This window comes from Saimiri boliviensis, chromosome 17 (assembly GCF_048565385.1).
Source record: "Saimiri boliviensis isolate mSaiBol1 chromosome 17, mSaiBol1.pri, whole genome shotgun sequence".
Lineage (NCBI taxonomy): Eukaryota > Metazoa > Chordata > Mammalia > Primates > Cebidae > Saimiri > Saimiri boliviensis.
Window position 1 is genome coordinate 67,582,295 of NC_133465.1, and position 25,124 is coordinate 67,607,418.

A 25,124-nucleotide genomic window follows, 5' to 3' on the forward strand; every position below is an offset into this window, starting at 1 on the left:
CACCTAGACTCTTTGTTTTCTCCATTCTGAAGGAAAATTAGAGCATATTTTAAAATTGAAGAAAACTACATAAAACTATGTTTTATTATCTCCATCTCTGTTTGTTAATTCGAAGAAATTGAAGGGAGATAATGATTCCAAAACCCCATAGTACAGAGATACTCTGCAAAAAGCAGTAGTATTTGAAGGACCATTTTTAAAAGTTTAGGATCAGTATGTTAAATGTAAGATAGAAATTTGTTCTGCCTCTTCAATTCAGACTTTAAAAGAATCCCTATAAATTATTAACAAAAACGATGCCAAATTCGCTCTGATGATAAACATGTCACAGTGGAGATTATTTTAATTCTAGGTACTTAAAATTATTTTCTATGTGCTAAGAATACTTGTTCTGCGTCAAAAATTTCTATTGCATTTCGATTTTTAACATCTCTTCTAAAACCTTTAGAGTGTCAGATGATACATCCTAGTGTTTCTGTTAGGATGGCATTATAGGTAAATTATAATCTTGCCAGATTCAACTGAAAATGAAAATATTGGGCCAGGTGTGGTGGCAGGCGCCTGTTAGCTACTCAGAAGTAGGAGTATTGCTTCAATCTAGGAGTTCCAGGCTGCAGCGCACCTTGATCCCACTTAAGAATAGCCACTGCACTTCAGCCTGAGCAACACGGAAAGACCTTGTCTCTATTAAATAAAAATAAAAACGGAGATACTAGGTTTTTTTAATTTTTTGAGAAAGCAAGTGTTCTTTCATTTCTAAGATTTTGAAACATGCTTGCAAATCGTTTTGCCTTCTGCATGAAAATACTCTGTAGGCATTTCTGCTGCTTTTAAGAGGAATTTAAAATTCTTTATAAAAATCAACTATGCTAACCACAATCTTAGTATTTTATTCTTAGTTTTGACTTAAATAATTTGTAGTATATATTGACTCCTCAAAGAGATGGAGGTCTAGAGATGATAAACAAATTCTAGGTGACTTCATTATTTAATTACCTGCAATAAGTTAGCATTTTTATAGCTAGTTGGTCTTCAGCAACACGTTATTTTAGCATTCCAAAACCGTCATAATTTTTATTAGCTATGTTAATGTCCCTGATTTAGTTTTGTCCTTTCAATTTGTGTAACTATTTTTCCCAATGTATATTACTGTCTTTTGTGTAATTAAAGGTAATGTAGTTATCAATTGCCAGCAATAACTGGTTAGGGCTAATCCCATGTTATTAGTAACTATTTGCATAATATATTGCTTAGCATAGAGCTTGTACTTTAAAATGATTTCTGGGTTGTGTGTCCTTCTGTTATTAATCAGTGTTACTGCATTTTAGTAGAATAAAAAGTATCAAGGGAACTGATTCCATGTTATTTTTAGTCAGAATATTAATACATTTCATAATTGATATTGTAATATCCATGTTGAAGCCAAACAATGTAAAATTTATGGTTAACTATTTGCATTTTATACTGTAAGTTTTTCTCTTGCACACAGTCACATGCTTTCAACAGTTACGACTTAAAATATTCACACTTCTGTCTCTGAACAAAATGTATATGTATAAAAATTACAGCAGGCTAGGCACGGTGGCTCATGCCTGTAATCGCAGCACTTTGGGAGGCCAAGGCGGGCAGATCACCTGAGGTTGGGAGTTCAAGACCAGCCTGCCCAACATGGTGAAACCCTGTCCCTACTAAAACTACAAAATTAGCCAGGCATGGTGGGGCATGCCTGTAATCCCAGCTACTTAAGCTGAGGCAGGAGAATCTCTTGAACCCAGGAGGCAGAGCTTGTGGTGAGCCGAGATCGCACCATTGCATTCCAGCCTGGGCAACAAGAGCAAAACTGTCTCAAAAAAAAAAAGAAAAAGAAAATTACAGCTGATACAAGCCATCAACCTGACTATTAACAGTGTCAGGTGAGCTTATAGCAGAAGCAAAGATTAGAATTTGAGTTGATTTGGAAAAATAAAATTGACCTATGCAATATAAAATGTTTTTTGTACTGAATGTGAAGGGCTTGGGGAAGTCCTTCTTATTGCCTAGTTTCATAGCCTCTTCTGTGCCTATAGAAGACATTATTAAGAAAATTATAAGGGCTGGGCTTAGTGACTCACCTCTGTAATCCCACCACTTTGGGAGGCCAAGGCAGGCAGATCACTTGAGGTCAGGAGTTCAAGACCAGCTTGGCCAACATGGTAAAACCCCATCTCTGCCAAAAATACAAAAAAAAATTAACTGGGGATAGTGGTGGGTGCCTGTAATCCCAGCTACTCGGAAGGCTTAGGCAGGAGAATCACTTGAACCCAGGAGGCGAAGGGTTACAGTGAGCTAAGATCGTGCTACTGCACTCCACACTCCAGCCTCGGCAGCAAAGTGAGACTCCGTCTCAAAAAAAAAAAGAAAAAAGAAAAAATGGCTCACACCTGTAATCCCAACACTGGGAGGCTAAGGTGGGTGGATCATGAGGTCAGGAGATCAAGACCATCCTAGCAACATGGTGAAACCTTACCCCCACTAAAGATACAAAAAATTAGCCAAGCATGGTGATGCACACCTGTAATCCCAGCTACTCAGGAGGCTGGGGCAGGAGAATCGCTTGAACCCAGGAGGCAGAGGTTGCATTGAGCCGAGATTGCACCATTGCACTCCAGCCTGATGACAGAACAAGATTCCTCAAAAAAAAGAAAAGAAAATTGTAAGGGTTGGGCACAGTGGCTCACTTCTGTAATCCCAGCACTTTGGGAAGCCGAGGTGGGCAGATCACTTAAGGTCAGGAGTTCAAGACCAGCCTGGCCAACATGGTGAAACCCCATCTCTACTAAAAATACAAAATTTAGCCAGGCATTTCGTTGCATACCTGTAGTCCCAGCTACTGGGGAAACAGACACGAGAATCTCGTGAACCTGAGAGGCGGAGGTTGCAGTGAGCCAAGATTGTGCCGCTGCATTCCAGCCTGGGCAACAGAGCAGGACTCTGTCTCAAAAAAACAAATTTTTTTTTTTTTTTTTTTTTTTTTTTTTTTTTTTAAGAAAAAGAAAAGTGGCCAGGTATGGTGGCTCATGCCTGTATTCCCAACACTTTGGGAGGCCGAGGTGGGCAGATCATGAGGTCAAGAGATCAAGACTATCCTGGCCAACATGGTGAAACCCCGTCTCTACTAAAAATACAAAAACTTACCTGGGGGTGGTGGCATGCGCCTGTGGTCCCAGCCACTCTGGAGGCTGAGACAGAAGAATCACTTGAACCCAGGAGGCGGAGGCTGCAGTGAGCCGAGATTTGTGCCACTGCACTCCAGCCTGGTGACAGAACAAAACTCCATCTCAAAAAAAAAAAAAAAGAAAAAATTGTGAGGAAGAGAAGCATGTTTACTATTCGTTAGGTGGAAGTAGATCATCATAAAGGTCTTGATTCTCATCTTCATGTTGAGGAAGGGGAGTGCTCTTGGTCTTGCTATCACTGAGGTGGTGGAGGTAGAAGAAAATCTGTGTCTAAGTGGATCACTGAAGTTCACACCCATGTTGTCAAGGGTCACCTGTAATGCCACAGGCTTCTATGTGCATCTGTAACCTGTTTTCACAAGGGACCAATTCCTGAGGATGCCGTTGCAGAAGGACTTGGCAAAGGAATGAAAGAGTTTCTGAAAATCCCTCCCAGAGTGCCTGCAGGAACTACTCTGATCCATAATTTAACTGTCTTAAGACAGACACCTCTGATCTCTCTCAGCTTGTGGGTGGTACCATGGGAACTATCTGCATTTTCCAGTTATTACTTTACCTTTATGTGTTTAATCTGCTGTTTTCTCATTTCTTTGCTCAGATAAGGTGATCTGTGTCTACAGTGGTCAAAAGTTAAGAATAATATTTCAGTATATATTTGCAACGCATAAATTTTTCTTAGAATCATGTAACGTATCATTTCTTTTATGTCATTATGTATAATACAAGAAGTAAACAAGCTACTTAACCATAATTTTAAACTATTCTTTTAAACCCTACTGTGTTGCAAATGCTAAGAATTAAATAGGCTTTCATTTTTAATGGACTTTTAAAGTTGTAGATGGGTAGAGGTTAGGAGTTAGAAAATGGCTATTTTTTATTTTACTTTTTTTGAGGTAGATTCTTGCTCTGTCGCCCAGGCTGGAGTACAGTGGCACAGTGGCTCATTGCAACCTCTGCCTCCCAGGTTCAAGAGATTCTTCTGCCTCAGCCTCCTGAGTAGCTGGGACTAGAGGTGTGCACCACTGCACCTGGCTAAATTTTTGTATTTTTAGTAGTGATGGGGTTTCACCATGTTGGCCAGGCTGGTCTCGAACTACTGACCTCAGGTAATCCGCCTGCTTCAGCCTCCCAGAGTGCTGGGATTACAGGCATGAGCCACTGTGTCCGACCATTTTTAATAAGCTAAACGATCTATATGCAGTGGCAGGCCCCAGGAGTTGAGGCCAGCCTGGGCAACACAGTGAGACCCTGACTCACTGTGTTTATATATTTACAAAAATAAATAAATACGAATTTTAAAATACAAAGCTAAACAAACCTGATTACATGTAATACATTTGCCTCCTTTAAATTTTCTACTAAAGGCTATTCTAAGGATAGATTATCTCGAAATTATGTTGAAATTGAAAACTGAATTACATTTGTACTTTTCTCTGATGTACTTTTATGATTTTCTGTACCCCTTGGAACCTTTTTCAGTTTCATCAGGCTGGGGAGAAATGCCTCATGTTCACTCAAAGACTGAACACTCTTGGGGAGAGCCATCCTCCCCTTCTACGCTGGTGGACAATGGCACAGCAGCGTGGGGGAAGCCACCCAGCAGTGGCAGTGGGTGGGGAGATCACCCAGCTGAGCCACCCATGGCATTTGGAAGAGCTGGCGCACCTGTTGCTGCCTCGGCCCTGTGCAAACCAGGTAAGCCTAGCATCTTGCTTTCCCTGATCTGGCAATTTAGAAATGACTCTCAAAGTGTTGAATTTTTGAAATAGAGGTTTAGGATACTTTCCTCATAATGTTTATACTTTAAGATTAACCACAAACCAAGAATCTTAGCCAAACACAGTGCTTCACACCTGTGATCCCAGCACTTTGGGAAGCCAGGGCAGGAGGATCACTTGAGCCCGGGAGTTCAAGACCAACCTGGCCAGCATAGTAAGACCTTGTCACTACAAAAAAATTGAAAAATTAGCAGGGCATGGTGGCACATGCCTGTAATCCCAGCTACTTGGGAGGCTGTGGTAGGAGGATAGCTTGCGCCCAGGAGGTTAAACCATGATTGTCCCATTGCGTCCAGCCTGGGCGATAAAGCAAGACCTATTTGCCATGTCTGATATGTGAACACAAACGCGCTTTTAAGAGATGTCCATGCCCTCATTTTTTAATAATGCAAATAAATGATATCGTCACAGCAACCCAGCGTTGTATTTGATTCTCCTAGTAATGCCTACACTACTTCAGCAGCAGTCTTGTGCCTGCCACATTGAGTAATTTAAACCTGCTTCACCGAGCAAGATAGATAAAGCATGTCATCTTTTCTTCTTGAGGTTAGTTTTGAAAATACGTATTACCTCACGGCAATCTAACACATCTTGCCGTCTTGCCCTTTCATCTTGTGAACAGAACTCTACTTTGGGTGGAATTTACCATGTTTATTTTCATGTTGTTATGCTTACCCATAAACAACTTGAAAAAAGGAAAGAACTGTACATTTTCCTCCCATTTAATTCTGGCTGGGCACGGTGGCTCATGCCTATAATCTTAGCACTTTGGGAGGCCAAAGCAGTAGATCACCTGAAACCAGCCTGGCCAGCGTGGTGAAACCCCGTCTCTACTAAAAATACAAAAATTAGCCTGTCGTGGTGACGGGTGCCCGTAATTCCAGCTACTCAGGAGGCTGAGGCAGGAGAATTGCTTGAACCTGGGAGGCAGAGGTTGCACTGAGCCAAGTTTGTGCCACTGCACTTCAGCCTGGGCGACAGAGAGACTCCATCTCAAAAAAAAAAAAAAAATGGTTCACATAACTGCAGAAGCTTCATCTTTTCTTTGAACATCTTAAAATATAACTTTATCGGTTTTTTATTTTGTTATTTTGCTAAAACTAGATAGTATGTTCCATACAGCCGCCACTATGCTCAAGGTATTTATTCCATTTACATTTTTGTTACAAACCTAAAAGATAAGGCAATTTCTGAGTATTTAGATTAATGTGCTGTTTTGAGGCAGTGTATTCTATTTTCAGATTTGTCCTGGGAGGCACAGTTATGTGCCTATTCTGTGTGTATATCAGCCTTGTATCCTCATTAAAGACCCAGGTAACTGCCCTGTTAGTGTTTTTCCTTCTTCATATTCTTCAAAGAAGTGAAAATTTGGGGTAATTTTGATATCGAAAATCACTTTGTGTTTTAAGAAAGGAGGAAAAAATATCTGCAGTCGAAGTTCAGTGGTTAGTTTGTAGCTTTATCTGCCGAAGGCCTCCGTCCTGCTAGTTTGTCAGTATCTCCTGCAAGCTTGGGAGAAGTGCAGCCTGCCAGGCCTGACCTCAGGCTTGTTCCATTTCACATGTTCCAGCTGACTATCACAAGTGGGCAAGTTTGAGAAGCACTGGTCTGTGTGACATATGCTCACAGGTTTGGATCAAGCAGTGATTAAGAATCAGGCAGAGGTGTTCATTTCAGCAGCACATGTACTAAAATTAGAACAATACGGAGAAGATTAGCCTGGCTCCTGTGCAAGGATGAGATGCAGATTCATGAAGCATCCCATATACACATTTTCCTGCCACTTGTGATGGCTCATGCCTGTAATCCCAACATTTTGGGCCGCCAAGGCAAGCGGCCCACTTGAGCCCAGGTGTTTGCGACCAGCCTGGGCAACATAGTGAGACACCGTCTCTTATTAAAAAGAAACAAAATTAGCTGGATGTGGTAGCACATGCCTATAGCTACTCGAGAGGCTGAGGCAGGAGGATCACTTGATCAAGAGTTCAAGGTTGCAGGATGCTATGATTGCACTGCTGTACTCTAGGCAACAGAGCAAGACTATGTTTCAAAAAGAATAGAAAAAAGTACAAATGTTTAAAACCACACAGGACAATGAAATTTTTTAGGAATCTACATTTCTGTAGCTTTTTCATACCGTGTAGAGATTGCCACCTTCCCTACTGGCCCCAGGATTTGTTTTTAGCATGTTTATGTTTTAGGATGATCTGCAGTTAGTCAAGGAAGTTTAGAACAGCACAGAGTACAAATAGCTGGTGTTTGAAGGAAAAATTATATACATGTACGTGTTTATTTACATATCTAGCAGGAGAAATTCATTTCTTAGATCTGGGAGAAAGGAAGGTGTAAAAAGGTAGATTACATCTCATTTGTCCCACCTCCCCTAAATTACATGTTATAGTGGAAGCATCGTCCGTGTTAGGGGCATGAAATTGGTAAGTTCATGTTTGATCTCTTTCTAGCTTCAAAATCTATGCAAGAAGGCTGGGGCGGTGGTGGAGATGAAGTGCACCTCAGTACCAGCCAGTGGGAGGACGAAGAAGGAGACGTGTGGAATCATGCTGCTTCCCAAGAAAGCACCTCCTCCTGCAGCTCCTGGGGGAATGCCCCCAAAAAAGGGCTTCAAAAGGTAAATACAGCACTAAATACAGCACTCTTAAAGATGGTAGGCCCTGAAAGCCAAAGGTACTTCAGACACATTCAGTATCCAGTGAGTCAGATGGAAAGGTAGACCTGAGTTTCTCAGAGTAGTCTCAGGGCCCAGCGACCCTTTCAAGGGATTAAGCAAGTTCACAACTATGATGCCAGTACTAAGACTGTCTTTTTCATTTGAGATCTGTCTCCAGTGTAGGGTGGAGGCGTACAGAGATCTTTATTGTAGCAGAGAATCTGCGGAAACAGATATGAAAATCCAGCCATTTTCTTTTAAGCCAGACATGAGATTTGCCAGAATACCAAACAGTACACTCTTTTCATGAAAAATTAAGTACTGTTCATTTTTAAATGTCATGTTAATGTGCAATGGCTTTATTTTTAAACAAAATTAATATTTCCAAATTTTCTCAGTTTTAATTTCTAATACAGTAAATAGCAATAGACACAACTCATATAAACAAAAGTTCTTTGGGATCTTCAGTATCTAAGAGAGTATTGTAAGGTCCTGAGACCAAAAAGTTTGAGACAGATGATTAAGAAGTCTTAAAACAAGTGGGCAGGCCAGGTACAGTGGCTCATCCCTGTAATCCCAGCACTTTGGGAGGCCAAGGTGGGTACATCACTTGAGGTCAGGAGTTCAGTCCAGCCTGGCCAACCTGGTGAAACCCCATCTCTACTAAACATACAGAAATTAGCCAGGTGTGGTGGCGGGCGCCTGTAATCTCAGCTACTGGGGAGGCTGAGGCAGGAGCATCACTTAAACCTGGGAGGCAGAGGTTGCAGTTGCAGTGAGCCAAGACTACCTCACTGCACTCCAGCTTGGGCAACAGAGCGAGACTCCGTCTCAAAAAAAAAAAAAAAGTCACAAATGGTCAGTCATCTAGAAAAACCTGAGATACGTATCTCATATATACAGGAGATGTGTATCTGTTTTTTCTAGATGACTGCCCATTTCAGTCACACATTCAGCATGACTGAATTTCAAGTAGATCATAGATTTAAATATTAAAAATGTTAAGATGTAAAAGACATTAAAAACAATTTTGGAGTCAGAGAGGCCTATGAATGACCAAAATCTAAAAGCCATAAAATAAAATTTTTTGTCTGTAGACACAAATACAAAAACATAAAAACTGTACATGACAGAAAATACCATGATCAAAGTCAAAAGAAAAATAGCAAACTGGAAAAACTTTTATAACTCATATCATGGAGAGGGCCAATCTCCCTGATAAAGTCCTAGAAACTGATTTTTAAAAAAAAAAATCAGCCAGAAACCCAATAAAAAAAGGAGCACAGAATGTGAACAGTAGATGGTCCACAGGGAAGGAGCACGGATGGCCACTAGACACAGGGACTCACAGGAAGGCAGTTCAGTTTCAGACAGCACTCAGAGATGCCTGCCATTTTGCATCTCTCAGACCCGCCAAAAGCCAACATTTTTACTTTTTTATTTAAAAAAAAATTGTTTAGAGACAGTCTTGCTGTGTCACCTAGGCTGGAGTACAGCGTTGAACTCCTGGGCTTGACCTGTCTTCCTGCCTCAGCCTCATGAGTAGCTGGGACTACAGTTACATGCCACTGTGCCCAGCTAATTTTATTTTTTATTTTTTCTGTAGAGACGGTGTCTCATATTGTGGCATTTGTGCAGTTTTGTATTGCAGCAATTTTGTAGTAAAAAGATAAAAATAGTTTAAACGTACATTGATGGAGTAACCAGGAAAACTATTTAAAAGGAAATTCTGTATATGTGTTGATATGGAAAGATCACTAAAGTACATTGTTAAAAGATGCAGAAAAACATATAGCACACACCCAATTTTGTGGGGTAAGCGGAAGAAAACAAGCTTGTGTGTGCGTGTGTCTATGTGTGTGTGGGCATACATGCACACATAGTGTATCAGCCTCTATGGAATGTTCTAAATTCTCTGGAAGGCCAAATAAGAAACTGCTATGAGTAGTTTCCTCTTGGAGAGAACAGGAACTAAGCAGTTTGGGTGGCATGAGATGAAAACTTTCTTTACACCACGTTTATACTTTTGAATCATGTGAATGTATTCATGGTCAAAAAAATTTAGTTTAAAAAGCATTCAGTTAACCATCAGCAAAACCCAGAAACTAAAATCAGGGCTCTCTGCTCATGCGGAGTAGAAGTGATTACAGACATTCAAAAGAATCCTTTTGATAGTTGTTGGGCTGGCAGATAATCCAGTTAATGATGGGACCAGAAATACCAAATTGGTAAATTAAAATCTTGGCTAATCTGGCTCTGGCAACAGAGTAATGATTAAAATACCCCAAAATAAGCTAGTTCCTTGAGGAAAGAAAGCCTGTTTGTTTATAAAGCCTTATGTGCTCCATTATATAGCTGTGGCAGGCTCAATTTTGGAAAGTACTCTGAAGAATATTTTTAGAAGGAGATTTTTTTTTTTTATATTGTAATAATGCTGCATTAGAACCTTTGCATTTATAGGCTCAGAGGGAAGTTAGTGAGAAGCCTCCTGGCTTCTCTGTGGTGCTGTGCCCTCCGCACTCCCACTGCTCTTTCAGTAGCAGGCCTTTTTCGTCATCGACTCCTTCGCTGACATTTTCGTACTTAGTCCTTTTCTCTACCCTATGAGCTGCAAGGAACAAATAGTTAGTAAAAATTAACAGTTCTTTCTTCCTTTCTTCTTGTTGCCTCTTTATTCATTGGAATAAACCCCCTCATTTTATCCTTTTTGAGAATAAAGCTTATAAAAGGACAAAAACTGTGTAATTTTTAGTAAACACGTAGGGCTGTGTTCAAGGGAGCACTTAGGATTATTGGACAATAAAAGTAATGTGTATTTGTGATGAACTAAATTATCTGGAAAGAAAAATATCCTGCTTTTTTTTAAGTTCATAAATCGCACATATATACCAACCTGCAAATGTACCTTGATGCTTTCCGTAGTAGAAGCCATGAAATACTGTTAGGGAGTTTCTGGAATACAGCATTATTCAACGTTAATACAAAAAGATTCAGTGACTTTTAAATGACCTCGTCTCCCGTTTCTGAAAGAAATGCATTAAAATGTAGCTCATGGACTATCCCCTTTCCCACACTTTGTTACAGGGCATGAAGACGTCTGGCAAGCAGGATGAGGCCTGGATCATGAGCCGGCTGATCAAACAACTCACAGACATGGGCTTCCCGGTAACTGACGTCTTAGTTTACTCCTACCTACCATGCTTCCCAAAATGAAATGCCCTGGTAGTTTCCTCTCCATGTTTGTTATATGTGATAAAAGACAGCAAGAGCATTTCAAGAATGAGATACTGACATCATCTAACTCTTTTTTGTTTGTTTGTTTGTTTTTTGATATCATATAACTCATAAATCTCCCTTTTACCTGGGCAGTTTGGGTTAGGGATCACTGCTTTGTACCACAGCAAAGACCCACATAACTTCTATCAAGAAAGGTGTCAGAGCGTTTTCCTAGAATGGAAAATGCTGTTTGTTGTTTTTTGGTTTTGAGATAGGGTCTTGCTCTGGCACCTAGGCTGGAGTGCAGTGGCATCCTCCTGTCTCAGCCGCTTAAGTAGCTAGCGCACAGGCACGCACCACCATGCTCAGCTAATTTTTATATTTTTGGTAGAAACGAGGTTTCACCATGTTGGCCAGGCTGGTCTTGAACTCCTGGTCTCAGGCAATGTGCCCACCTCAGCCTCCCAAAGTACTGGGATTACAGGCATGAGTCACTATGCCCAGCCATAAAATGCTGTGTGATTTTTAATTTTCATTGGTTTATACAGTTTTATATTTTCTTTTAATTTATAATTAAAAGTGAATTTCATTAGTGTATACAGTATATTGATAAAAATCACAAGAGAAAACTTGGTATAAAGTACTAAGGTTTTGTATCCAAAAAAAGTATCCTAACCAGACCTACTTAGTTCCCAAGATTCCGATCATGTGTAGGGATAATTATATTGCAGGGCATTCTCCTGAAAAGATCACAGTCTGTTCAGTTCCTGAGACTGGGTAGCAGTTAAGGTGGCAAGGGATGTCGCCCATATTCACCATCTATTCCCTTCATGTGCCTTCTTTCAAAATCCTTATTCAAATGAGTGTTTGTCTTTCAATTACTGTGGATGTCCCTTAAAGAATGAGTCCAGAATGGCCTCCATGTAGAGGAGGAATCCCATCCTTCACACTGGGCACAGGCCCTCTGCATTGGGCAGGGCATTGTGTTAGTGGGCCAGGCTCTGCCTGCGTGAGAGGGCAGGAGGTTGACCGTGGCCTCGGGGTGTCTTTAAAAGACATTATCTCTAACCTCAACAGTGAAGAAATGGAAGAAATGTACTTCCAGTTCCAAACCTAATAACTGTGTCTTTAAGTAGATAGTGATTAAACTATTTATAAACTTTCCTTTTGTTAATTAATGTGCACTAAAGAAAGCTCTGTTTTCCTACACAGAGAGAACCAGCTGAGGAGGCCTTGAAGAGTAACAATATGAATCTTGATCAGGCCATGAGTAAGTTATACAGCATACCTTAAAAGTTACCTAGATGTGAAGTTTTACTTTCCAGAAGCATCTTATTGTAGTCATGGTTTAATGATTGAAGATGTCCTGAGAGACAGGACCAGGCCACAGTGAAGGCTCAGCCACACAACAGGCGGGAGCCACAGAGTCTCTTGGGACTAATGGACTTTGGAGATAAATGGCCAATGCCATATTTGAAGCATGGTGGCTTTTCTTCATATTTTCCCGTCTGTTTTGAGGTAAAGTAATAGTGACACTCTGAGAGACACTGGAGCCACCCACCAGACTTCAGTGGACACTGAGTGCCTTCCTCGTGCCTTGCCCCAGAGTGGGCTTGCCTAGGGGCCGGCAGAAACGGCGCCTTGCTGGCTGAGTACTGACTCTTTTTTTTTTTTTTTTTTTTTTTTTTGAGACGGAGTTTCACTCTTGTTACCCAGGCTGGAGTGCAATGGCGCGATCTCGGCTCACCACAACCTCCGCCTCCTGGGTTCAGGCAATTCTCCTGCCTCAGCCTCCTGAGTAGCTGGGATTACAGGCATGTGCCACCATGCCCAGCTAATTTTTTGTATTTTTAGTAGAGACGGGGTTTCACCATGTTGACCAGGATGGTCTCGATCTCTTGACCTTGTGATCCACCCGCCTCGGCCTCCCAAAGTGCTGGGATTACAGGCTTGAGCCACCATGCCCGGCCGAGTACTGACTCTTATTGAGAGATGAGATTTTCTGTCAAGGAACAAGCAACCCTAGTTCTGGAGCTGCTTTAAAAGTAATAATAATGTTAAATATTTATATTTAAATATAGTTGATTCTTATTTTCTTGGTAGTTATATTCTGTCAAGTCACCACAAACACCGAATTGACAAATACTGAACCAGTGCTCCTAGGAGACATACAGGGTCGGCTTCCTATGAGCCTCTGCTCACGTCATTTTTGTCAACCAATCAATATATAACCTTTTTTATGTGTTTCTTATTTCAAAACAACTTATTTAACATTAATATATATTTCTCGGCTGGGCGTGGTGGCTCATGCCTGTAATCCCAGCACTTTGGGAGACCAAGGTGGGCAAATCACCGAACGTCATAAGACCAACCTGGCCAACATGGTGAAATTCTGTCTCTACTAAAAACACAAAAGAAATTAGTCGGACATGGTGGTGGGCACCTGTAAACCCAGCTACTCCAGAGGCTGAGGCAGGAGAATCACTTGAACTTGGGAGGTCAAGGTTGTGATGAGCCAAGATCATGCACTGCACTCCAGCCTGGGTGACAGAGTGAGACTCTGTCTCTAAGAGGAAAAAAAAAAAAAATATATATATATATATATATATATATATATATATATATATATATATAAAATTTTTAAAAAATATATATATTTATAATTATGTAATATATATTATATATTTTTTATATTTTATATAAAAATATGTATAATATAAATATATATAATATTTTTTTTCTCACAAATAATTATGTGCCATATTTGTTAATACTAAAACATTAGCCAAGAAGAGTGTAACGTTTTTCTGACCCTGGATAATGTGACCATAAATTTATTTGGCTTTCAGACTCATAACAATGACATCCGCTATACTTATCAGTCATCATCTCATGAATCCACAAATGTAGCCTCTTTTTCATAGCTCTTTTACATGCCCAGCTATTACTTCAGTACTTTCTGAGCAGCCTCACATACAGGTCAGTGAATTTCTCTTCCTTTTTCTGGATGTACCTTATCAATGATTGATGATCATTGAAGTCAGAGCCAACAGTGCTTTTTTTTTTTTTTTTGAGACGGAGTTTGGCTCTTGTTGCCCAGGCTGGAGTGCAATGGCGCGATCTCGGCTCACCGCAACCTCCGCCTCCTGGGTTCAGGCAATTCTCCTGCCTCAGCCTCCTGAGTAGCTGGGATTACAGGCACGCGCCACCATGCCCAGCTGATTTTTTGTATTTTTAGTAGAGACGGGGTTTCACCATGTTGACCAGGATGGTCTCGATCTCTTGACCTCGTGATCCACCCGCCTCGGCCTCCCAAAGTGCTGGGATTACAGGCTTGAGCCACCACGCCCGGCCCAACAGTGCTTTTTAACTCATGCCTAAATTAAACTTACCAGACACACATATTTTCTCCATAAGGCACATTACTGCCTTTTTGAGCCTAGAAACATGAGATGGCACCTCAGCACCACAATAGGGGACCATTTTAAACACTAGAATCACTACAGAAAGCACAGAAACATGAAAAGGATGACGGTAGATGGACCACAAAACGGACACTTCTTTACTATGTGAGATCTGAAGCTAGACCTGAGCTAGGAACACGAATGTTGGGTAACTCAAATTTTTGCCAATCTGTCCACAAATAGCCACAAAAGTGCCACAGATGTTGATTTGGGGGTTACAAATTTTAGCAAGCAGGCCAGTTTTACAAGCGCAGAATTCATGAGTAATGAGAGTAGCTTGCACACTGTCTAATCATTCACATGCAAAGTGTGGTGCAGAGTGCCACGCAAGCAAGGCAGAGCAGCGTGTGCTGCAGCCACTGAAGCCTCACTCCCTAGAACTGAAGTAGGAGAGTTACTATGGGCTAAACGAAAAAGAGCCATGAGAACAGAAACAATGTCTGTTTTGCACAGTATCATATCCCGCATATCTGGAGGAGTCCTTGCAGATATCAGGACTCAGTGAAGGGGAGGGCCTGGCCATGCAGTAGGAGAGAAGCTGGTGCAGACAGGATCATCAGGAGGCCCCTGCAAGAAAGCCACCATGGAGCCCACGTGAAATGAGGAAGCAAGCCATGTAGAAAACTCAGGGAGGGGTACATCCCGGGGAGAGGACAAGCTGAGCCCCTGAGGGCCAGCAGTGGCTGGTGTGGCTGCTGTGGAGAGGGCCGAGGACAGCAGGGCCAGATCACAGACTGCAGGAGCCATGGAAGGATGTAGGGGGTCAGCCTCCATCCCCTCCCCCTGAATCCTTGTCAGCCCCTTGTTGGGCTCCACCCTGGCAAAGCTAAGGGCTCTCTCTGCCCCTGGCTTCCCTATATTTGAAGGGGTGGAGGGTTTTCATCTCTCCTTGAGGCCTTAGCTGGTGCCTGTCTTGTGCTCAGCACTCACTTGTTTTGTTTTCAGCGTTGCTTCTGTTTGTTGTGCTCCAGGCGCTCTGCTGGAAAAGAAGGTGGACGTGGACAAGCGTGGGCTGGGAGTGACCGACCATAATGGAATGGCCGCCAAGCCCCTCGGCTGCCGCCCGCCAATCTCCAAAGAGTCTTCCGTGGACCGCCCCACCTTTCTTGACAAGGTATGAATTTAGGTGGTTTTTTGTTTACTTTTTTACAAGAGGAGTTTTTTATTTCAACTGTGTCCTTAATGCAAGCCAGATTAAAAACTTGCTGGACTGTAATACTTAAGTGACTTTTATCCATTTTTCTCTAATATTATGAATGTTTAACTCAAAGAAGGGAATGTTGTATTTCATTATGATGTTACTGAGAATGGCAAATACGGATTGAAAACTGATTTTCATTTTTATTGTGTGAACTTGGCTGGTTATCTGCTTCAGTTTGTCCAGTGGGCAGGGGTCATCAAATTTCTATTTTGCTATCTCATTTTAAAAACAGATCTTCTGTTTGGAAATTATGTGTTACCTGTTTATCCTCAGGAAAAGGGATTGGAAGTGGTGAGGCTTAAGCACCCATCTCTGGCTGGCCCTTGTCAGTTGGCCACATGAGTGACCACAGCAGTCGTCTGTAGAAAATTCCCTGGATGTCTAACAAGTCCAGGCACAGCTCAGTCCCCAGCGTCGTCATGTAATGATGTCCCCACTCCAGATTAGTGTGACTACAAAGCGAGGAAAGGCATTGCACTAAATTCAGTGCAAATGTTGAGCCTTGAAAATAAAATTGAAGCAAGGAAAGACACAATAAAAAATAAAAAATAAAAAGAAACAGTGAAAGGAGACTGGGTGTGGTGACTCACGCCTGTCATCCCAGCACTTTGGGAGGCCAATGCAGGTGGCTTACTAAAAAATTACTTGCTCATCTAAATTCCATTGTAACTCAGCATCATATATTTTTATTTGCTAAATCTGGCAACCCTAAATTGGGATCCTGACATTTAAAATATGGAATAATGCATAGGCTAGTTGTATTGTTAGATAAATTTGCAAAAGACCTGGCACATAACATGACCTCAATAGATGTTAAAAAAAAAAAAAAAATTAGTAAGGTTCTGTTTATAACTTACTTTTATAAGTCACCCTCTTCTTAGATTACACCCTATGAAACTGCTGTGTTTGTAGGTAAACAAAAAAAAAAAACAATGTCCTAGAGTTCAACCTAATGTATTCCTAGAGCTTTGGTAATAACTTCTCAAAAAGAGTGTTTGAAAATGGTTGTAAAGCGCTTGCCATATGAGACTTGCCAGTGCCTCCATTCTTCTCCATGCTCCTACCCCAGGCAGGGCCAATAGTTAGAGTTGTAGCAGCTAATATATGTGTTTGTAACTTACTTTTAAACTGAAAACAGCGTCTTAACCCTGTTTTTCTTTTTCTTTTTCCCATGTTCTCCATTCCCTTATCCACACGTTTTTGATCTGTTAATTACTTCTCCGTCCATGCCGCCTCTATTTCCTTGGGAAACTGTTTGGTGCTTTGTCTGCTGATGGACACTGCACGCAGCTCACCCTTTCTTTCTCCAATCAGGATGGCGGTCTCGTGGAAGAGCCCACGCCTTCACCGTTCTTGCCTTCCCCAAGCCTGAAGCTCCCCCTTTCACACAGTGCACTCCCCAGTCAGGCCCTGGGTGGGATTGCCTCCGGGCTGGGCATGCAAAACTTGAATTCTTCTAGACAGGTAAGGCTGTTGGGAGAGAGCAAAACATGGCCTTTGTTTTACCTGCCTTGTAAAAAAATGTGTTTGAGACATTAACTTTTTTATTTGTAGTTAATACCTCTATTTTAAAATATGACTGAAAATGTACACGTAGTTGAAATACTACCAGGATTTCCCTTCAGGTGACTGGAGTTATGAGTTGAAGTAGGAAATGCTTTAGTTATATTTATTCTTAGACTTAACTGTGTTTGACTCTCAGCACCCTTGGTGCTAACTTGGCCCTGGTTGAAGTGATGATGTGTTACACAGTGGTCTTTGGCTGCCAGATCCATCCAGGGGTCCAGGTAGTACCCAGCCTCTTCCCTCCTGACAACCAAAACATTATTATCTGTTGATCTGCACGAAAGCACCACATTCTCCCCATTCTTCCCAGAAATAAAGATGACACCTCTTGCAAAGTGGTTTTCAGGAATCACACTGGCAATTTTTTCCAGGCTTCAGCACTCTGGGTAAAGGTGGAGATTAGTTACTAAAGGAAGGACTGAGAGTGTTGTTTGCCACTTCCTCTCCCTTTTCTCATACGGACTCCTACATGAAATGTACAAACACACAAATCATCCTTTCCCATGCATAGAAGATCCCTTTTCTCTGATTTTCTTAGGGATGAGGTTGACACACACACCTCAGAGACATGTCTCTAAGTAGACATTGTGAGATGTGGGCAGCCAAACAGCCTCTGTGTGCCCATTGTCCCGGTGTTGTTACCAGCGGTGCCCCTTCCACTCACCAGTGCCCAGCTGGCGTGATCCTGGTGGTCTGACATTGCCCGTTCGCCCCCCGTGGTGATGCAGTGAGATGCCAGCTTAAAGTCAGCAACCCAGCTAGGGTGTGCACTGGAGTTAGGTTCGCAGCAGGGGGTCTCGCCCAGTGCCTTTCAGGTGGCTCTTCCCAGGTGAGCTATAGAATACCTTCCCTCACCTGTTTGTTAGGTAACTCATTACACAAGAGTAAAAACTGCAGCTACCATATGTTTATCTTAGTTAACACAAAATTAACTGCCTGAATTTGTCAGTTTATTCCATTTCAAGGCTTGTTGAAATAATAACTATAGTTCCTGTCTGAAATGTTGCTATCCTCTGAGATTAGTGATCCCCACACATTATTACTCTCTAATTCTTATCACATCCTTTTGGAAATGCATATTATTCAAATAGTCATATTTTGTGTGTGAAACATTGTATGTTGGTAGTTTCCTGGAATGGTGTAGCCTTCTTGTTGTGTAAACAATGCCTATTAAAAATTCACTTGACCCCTGGCAAGGTGGCACACGCCTATAATCCTAGCACTTTGGGAAGCTGAGGTGGGTAGATCACCTAAGGTTAAGAGTTTGAGAGCAGCCTGGCCAACATGACAAAACCCCATCTCTACTAAAAATACAAAAATTAGCCTGGCATAGCAGCAGGCACCTGTAATCCCAGCTACTCAGGAGGCTGAGGCAGGAGAATCACTTGAACCTGGGAGGTAAACGCTACCGCGAGCTAAGATCGCTCTACCACACTCCAGTCTGGGTGACAGAGCAAGACTCTGTCTCAAAAAAATATCTCTTGGAAGTTAATCGGGCATGGTGACACACACCTGTAATCACAGCTACTTGGGAGACTAGGACAGGAGAATCACTTGAACCCGGGAGGCAGAAGTTGCAGTGAGCCAAGATCATGCCACTGCACTGCAGCCTGGGAGACAGAGCAAGACTCCATCTCAAAAAAAAAAGAAAGAAAAAGAAAAAGAAAATCATTTTGGTCAGGCATCGTAGCTCATGCCTGTAATCCCAGCACTTTGGGAGGCTGAGGTGGGCAGATCACTTGAGCTCAGGAGTTCGAGACCAGCCTGACCAACATGGAGAAACCTCGTCTCTACTAATAATAGAAAAATTAGCCAGGCATGGTGGCGCATCCCTGTAATCCCAGCTACTCGGGAGGCTGAGGCACGAGAATCACTTGAACCCAGGAGGCAGTGGTTGCAGTGAGCCAAATGGCGCCATTGCACTCCAGCCTGGGCAACGAGCAAAATTCTGTCTCAAAAAAAATAATAAAATTCTCTTGGGTATAAGTTAACAGTAATAGGAAGTAGAAACAATTCTGCATTCACTTAGAACAGATTACTTCACCCTACCTCCAAACAGTGTTACTCTAAATGCCTGCCTTGAATGTGTCTGATTCTGTCTCTGTACAGATACCGAGTGGCAATCTGGGTATGTTTGGCAATAGTGGAGCAGCACAAGCCAGGACCATGCAGCAGCCGCCACAGCCACCAGTGCAGCCTCTTAACTCTTCCCAGCCCAGTCTCCGTGCTCAAGTGCCTCAGTTTCTATCCCCTCAGGTCAGACGCACATCCAAGCAGTCCTGTGCAACAGAATGTAGATGCCGGCGTTTTGTGGGGTCCTGTGTTACCTAGAAGTCACTATTTTAAAGTGAGAGCTGACTAAATCCATGTTTAAGAGAAGGCCTTCTGGTTTTGAACCTATAAGTTACTTTTAGACTATAAAGTAGTAAACGGATTCTCCTGAGCCAGGAGACATTTTCAGAGCTTTCTCCTTGGAATGCCTCAGCCACTCAAACCAGCATTTGGCGTCTTCCTGATCAGCAGCAGTACTGAGGGGGAAGGATCTGCATAGCGCACTCCCACTGATGTGTTTTTGTCCCAGTCTTTCTCGAGAATGATTTAGACGAACCCAGTGAACCGTCCTATGTTGGCGGGAGAGGAGAGTGACACGCCTGTGGTACTGCTGAGGGCGTCCCCTGGGGGCAGCCGGGGGCCGGAGGAGTCATGCTTCAGTGAGGAACTAAACGTCATTTCACATAATAGTATCTATGTTACAGATGTTTAGTGATGTTTAATATTCAGTATTAGATCATTTTTGCCCATAGAGTTTGTTTGTTTTTTTTTTTTTCCTTTCTTTCATCCCTTTTCAGGAATAAACCATAGAGATTATTAAGAAAAATGGTCACTGGGCAAGGCAGTTCGCACCTGTAATCCCAGCACTTTGGGAGGCCGAGGCAGGTGGATCACCTGAGGTCAGGAGTTCAAGACCGGCCTGGCCAATGTGGTGAAACCTCGTCTCTGCTAAAAATACAAAATTAGCCAGGTGTGGTGGTGCGTGCCTGCGATCCCAGCTACTTGGGAGGCTGAGGCGGGAGAATCACTTGACCCTGGGAGGCGGAGGCTGCAGTGAACCAAGATCATGCCATTGCACTCCAGCTTGGGCCACAAGAACAGAAACTCTGTCTCAAAAAAAAAAAAAAAGGAAAAAAGGTCAAATCAAATTGAGGAAAAGGATATTTGCTGTTTTGCATATCTCTGAGGACTAATATATATCAATTGTTAATATTGTTTATTTTTGGCACATTTTATAATTTCAGATTTTGGACTAAGTTTTTAATTACAGTATTAGTTCTTACCCCTTATAAGATACTTGATAATCTGTGTTATTAACAACATCTTCGTTGCATGGGGTAGCTCAAGGCGCTACTAGATACTTGATTCTGGTGTGAGGGTTGACTGGAGCCCTGCCCTGAGAGAACAACAGCATCTTGAAGTACTTACCGTATTCTAGCTTCTAGCAGAGAGGGAGAAAAGACTGCTTTCTTCCCCAGGAGACCTCTGTTACCAGGAAGATAGTTAAGATTTCTTATTTTCAACCTGTTCCAAAAGAGAACATTTAATTTATCAATCTTCTATTATTCATAAAATTTAATTTAAATGTGTTTAGTTTGTTGGAATTTGGAGGCTGAGAAGTCCAAGATCAAGGCGCCAGAAGGTTCAGTGTCTGGTGAGGGCTCGTTTCTCATAGATGGCAACTTTTATGCATCCTGATGTGGTGGAAGGGGCAAACAAGCATCCGCAGGCCTCTGTTGTGAGGGTGCTAATCCCATTCATGATGGGGCTTCTGATCACTTCCCAAAGGCCCCAGCTCTGGATTCCACCACAGGATTTAGGTTTCAACATAGGAATTTTGGGGAGACACAGACATTCAAACTATAGCCTGTGGGAAGGCAGTGCTAGCATACGAAAGAGAGCAGGATGTGCTGGCACTGCACTGAGTGTAAGTCTCGTTCTGTCTTTGTCTGAACCCAGGTTTGTGCGCTGAGTTGATAGTGCACAACTATCAGTGTAACTAACGCATTTAACTATTGTCAGGGAATAAGATCATAGATAACAAGAGAAGATGCAAGTTATCTTAGTAGATAATAATTGAATGTATTAGGATATAGGATAAGCTGCTACAACAAAGAGGCCTCAAAAAACAGTAATTTAACTAGGTAGACATTGAGCACGCTCAGGTTACAGTGCAGAAGGAAAGCAGTGCAGGGATTGGGGGCAGCTCTGCCACAGCCACTTCCCAGACACAGGGAAAAAGGCAGCACCGTTGTGTGGGTGGCCTTGAAATTGCACAGACCACCTTTGGTAGCATCCCACTGCCCAAACCTAGGCCACAGCTGCACCCAGTCTGAGAGCCGATAGCAGAAGAAGCAGTTAGCAGTCTTCCCCACACAAAGCAAACCAGCATGTCCCAATCGGCAAAGCATCTGTGTGCCATCTCGCTGTTTCTTCCCTATCTCCATGTTATGTGTAAGTACTGATAGGGAGGACACCGAACCTTGGAAAGCTCATTTATAACTAAAATACTTGGAGGAAGAGATCTCTGAAGACTTCCCTGCGTCCTCTTCTTTCTTTTTCCTTTCTTTCTTTTCTTCACATGCTAACTACTAATGTTAAAATGTCCATACATTTTGTTAATGGCCTTGTGACCTTTGAACTTAATTCTCTCACAAAACCCCCAGTCGAGAATAGCTGGTGTGACCTAATAATTCTTGGAAGTTTTATAACTTCACATAATCTTGATTGTCCTTTTTATTTTCAAACAGTCTTGCTGATTTTACCACAAATCAGTCTTACTGATTTCACCCGTGAAACAAATATGATTATCGCTTAATCAGTTTTGAATTTTGAAAAACTACATGAACAAGTAACTATTTAATAGAGATACAGTGGCTAATAGTATATTCTATGTTGAACAGGTTCAAGCACAGCTTTTGCAGTTTGCAGCAAAAAACATTGGTCTCAACCCTGCACTATTAACCTCGCCAATTAATCCTCAGCATATGACGATGTTGAACCAGCTCTATCAGCTGCAGCTGGTAAGTGGATAGACACGTGCGAGTTAGAATGTGAAGGCTGAGTGCTCTCCTGCTGCCGGTGCAGATCCGCCAGCGTGGCACGCCACTGAGAGCAGCAGTTATGATAACGTTTGTCTGCACATCAGGGATGTCACTGAGACTCTCACGAAGTGTTTAAACTCTTCATGATTTAGGAAGTTCTCACTCAAAAGTGTCTTTGCTAAGTTTTGTCAATTTTTTGGCCTTTTTGTTTCGGTTTTTGTTTAGAGGCAGCATCTCACTATGTTGCCAGGCTGGTCTAGGGATCCTCTCACCCTCAGCCTCCTGAGTAGCAAGACCACAGATGTACACCACTGCATGTGGCTTGGCCTCTTTGTGTTCAGAAAATCTACCAGATTTTATAATTAGGCGTGTCTTTTTATATGAGCTCTCAGCCAGAGTTTCTGACAACCACTGAACACGAAAAATCATTTTTTCTAAGGATGGTTTACACAAATACCATTCTGGAAGCGTAGGAGAAAAAACACTCTATGACATATAGTAGTTGCCTGAGAGCATTCGAACTTAATTCTCTCACAAAACCCCGGTCTAGAATAGCTGGTGTGACCTAATAATTCTTGGAAGTTTTATAACTTCACATAGTCTTGATTGTCTTTTTTATTTTCAAACAGTCTTGCTGATTTTACCGTAAATTGCCGTGTCATTGTATATCTAGATGCTTGCTGAAATTACATACACTAAAGGACCACGTGTGTTACTTCATTCTTTAATGCAGGCACCTGATTTCTTTAGCAATCTTAGCCGGCAACTTTACTACCTAGAAAATGGCCAGGAATTGGCTTGGCACTGTGGTTCATGCCTGTAATCCCAGCTCCTTGGATGGCTAAGGCAGGAGAATCACTCGAACCCATGAGGCAGAGGTTATAGTAAGCCTCGCACCATTGCACTCCAGCCTGGGCGACAGAGCAAGACTCCATCTGAAAAGAAAGAAAATGACCAGGAATCATGAAGGAAGGAAAAAAAAAAGAGTGGGGGCTCTGAAAGAAAGAACCATTGACATAAAGTCTTTGCTAATAAGAGGGTACTTGAGCCCTCAGTCCTTTCCCTTTGCTAATTTTTAGACACGTCCAGTGTCCAGTAAGTTTGAGGTCTGGCTTTTCTGTAAGCAGCAGGGAAGGATAGAAGGAAGGAGGGAAGGACATGCCTGAAGACACGTGCTGTGTGTCCTGACCTTAGTGGAGAGCACAAAGCTCTAGACATGGGGTCAGGACCAAGGGTTGGCCCTCAGAGACTGCTTTTTCTTTTTTTTTTTCCCGACAGAGTCTTGCTCTGTCGCCCAGGCTGGAGTGCAGTGGTGCAATTTCGGCTCACTGCAACCTCTGCCTCGTGGGTTTCAGCGATTCTCCTGTCTCAGTCTCCCAAGTAGCTGGGATTACAGGTGTGCGCCACCATACCCAGCTAATTTTTGTATTTTTAGTAGAGATGGGGTTTCCCCACGTTGGCCAGGCTGGTCTCAAATTCCTGACCTCAGATGATCCACCCGCCTCAGCCTCCCAAAGTGCTGGGATTACAGGCATGAGCCACCACACCCAGCCGGAGACTGTTTTTTCATCTATCAGAGGAGAGGCGGTGCTGTAGTTAGGACTCGCAGTGGGTAGGCTGTGCACGTGTGCATTCCTGCAGCTTTCAGTCCTGACAGCTGGAGACCACTGTCCTCTAAAGGAAAGGAGGCCACTCTGAAAACAGGCACATACAGAAAAAGCATGCGGGTTTAGAACTGTTACTATAGAGGAAGATCACTTTCTGCCGCTTGATGACGCTGCAGGCATTGCTATACAGAGTTAATTATCATACTGCTGCGTTAGAATCATTTAGTTATACAGCAAGTTTTTATTGATTCCTGTGGTGTGAAGGACATCAAGAAAATGTTGAATTACCATTAGTGTGTTCTGATTTTAAAACAATGTATTTCGTTCATAAATTTTTTTCCAGAAAAATTGAAAAAATGAAGTTTCAGTGCTTCCTAAGGTTAAGTTTTAGGGCTGATGAGGATTCACCTAAGTATTTTATTCCTCCATGATTACAAATTAATGAGGCATTTCTAATAGTATAATCTCTACCTTTATTTGGATACTATTTAAATGAGTTATCTTACCAAAAATGTCCCCAAAATTTGTGTTGTAAGAAAAAAAATTACGATATTCAACCAGCATTTCAAAACAAATGACCAAAGCTGCTATGTCAGTGTACAAAAGAATATCATTATAACTTTAACCAACTTTGTAGATGACAAGTTGATGTGACAAAAGTGCTCACAAATCTGTATTTCAGGTTCTCTCTTAGCTGTCATTCCCATGACATGATGGAGAGAATCATGCTGTTGAATGCTACTACCAGTGTTCTGCCACATTGTCTGGGCTGTCCTGGACTTCAGTCTTCATCATTATGGAATAGGTGGTTTTTTGTTTGTGGTTTTTTTGTTTTTTTTAAGTTTCAGTTTGTATGAATCAGGCAGAACAATTTTGATCTCTTCATTAAATGAAAAATATTTGCTGACCAACATCATTACCAACATTAGATGGATATTGACTCTGATTTTTAAAAATTCTGTACCCTAAAAAAGTCTTGATAAGACGTTGATCTTTTAAAAGGGCTCTGTGCCTCCACAATATGTATCAGCCACAGTCTGGTCAGAAGGCTAAGAAGTGTGGCTAGGTTCTTTTTATTTTTTTATTTTTTAACTAATGTCAGAAAGTTGAACCATCAGTTCAACTTATACTTAATTCTTATACTATTTTAACTCTTCTTTCCATCAACAGGCATACCAACGTTTACAAATCCAGCAGCAGATGTTACAGGCCCAGCGTAATGTGTCCGGATCCATGAGACAACAGGAGCAGCAAGTAGGTGTTACCCAGATTAATTTTTGTCATGAGCTGTAATTTTCCCTGATAGAAGAGAC

General features: G+C 42.0%; 1 protein-coding gene and 1 non-coding gene across 7 annotated transcripts in view; both read left to right on the forward strand.

The window, feature by feature from the left end:
- TNRC6C (trinucleotide repeat containing adaptor 6C) overlaps window positions 1-25,124 on the forward strand; it is a 146,628-nt gene that overhangs the window by 99,258 nt on the left and 22,246 nt on the right. For all 6 annotated transcript variants that reach the window (XM_074389014.1, XM_074389010.1, XM_074389012.1 and 3 more), the window contains exons 6-14: window positions 4,695-4,910; window positions 7,456-7,622; window positions 10,746-10,826; window positions 12,090-12,147; window positions 15,313-15,455; window positions 16,857-17,006; window positions 19,218-19,364; window positions 22,064-22,183; window positions 24,982-25,065. In XM_074389014.1, coding sequence (XP_074245115.1) covers window positions 4,695-4,910; window positions 7,456-7,622; window positions 10,746-10,826; window positions 12,090-12,147; window positions 15,313-15,455; window positions 16,857-17,006; window positions 19,218-19,364; window positions 22,064-22,183; window positions 24,982-25,065 — 1,166 coding nt within the window. The remainder of the gene's footprint in view (window positions 1-4,694; window positions 4,911-7,455; window positions 7,623-10,745; window positions 10,827-12,089; window positions 12,148-15,312; window positions 15,456-16,856; window positions 17,007-19,217; window positions 19,365-22,063; window positions 22,184-24,981; window positions 25,066-25,124) is intronic.
- Window positions 6,658-6,764, forward strand: LOC120366983 (U6 spliceosomal RNA). The gene has a single exon (XR_005581491.1). It is a non-coding gene; the product is annotated as a U6 spliceosomal RNA (small nuclear RNA).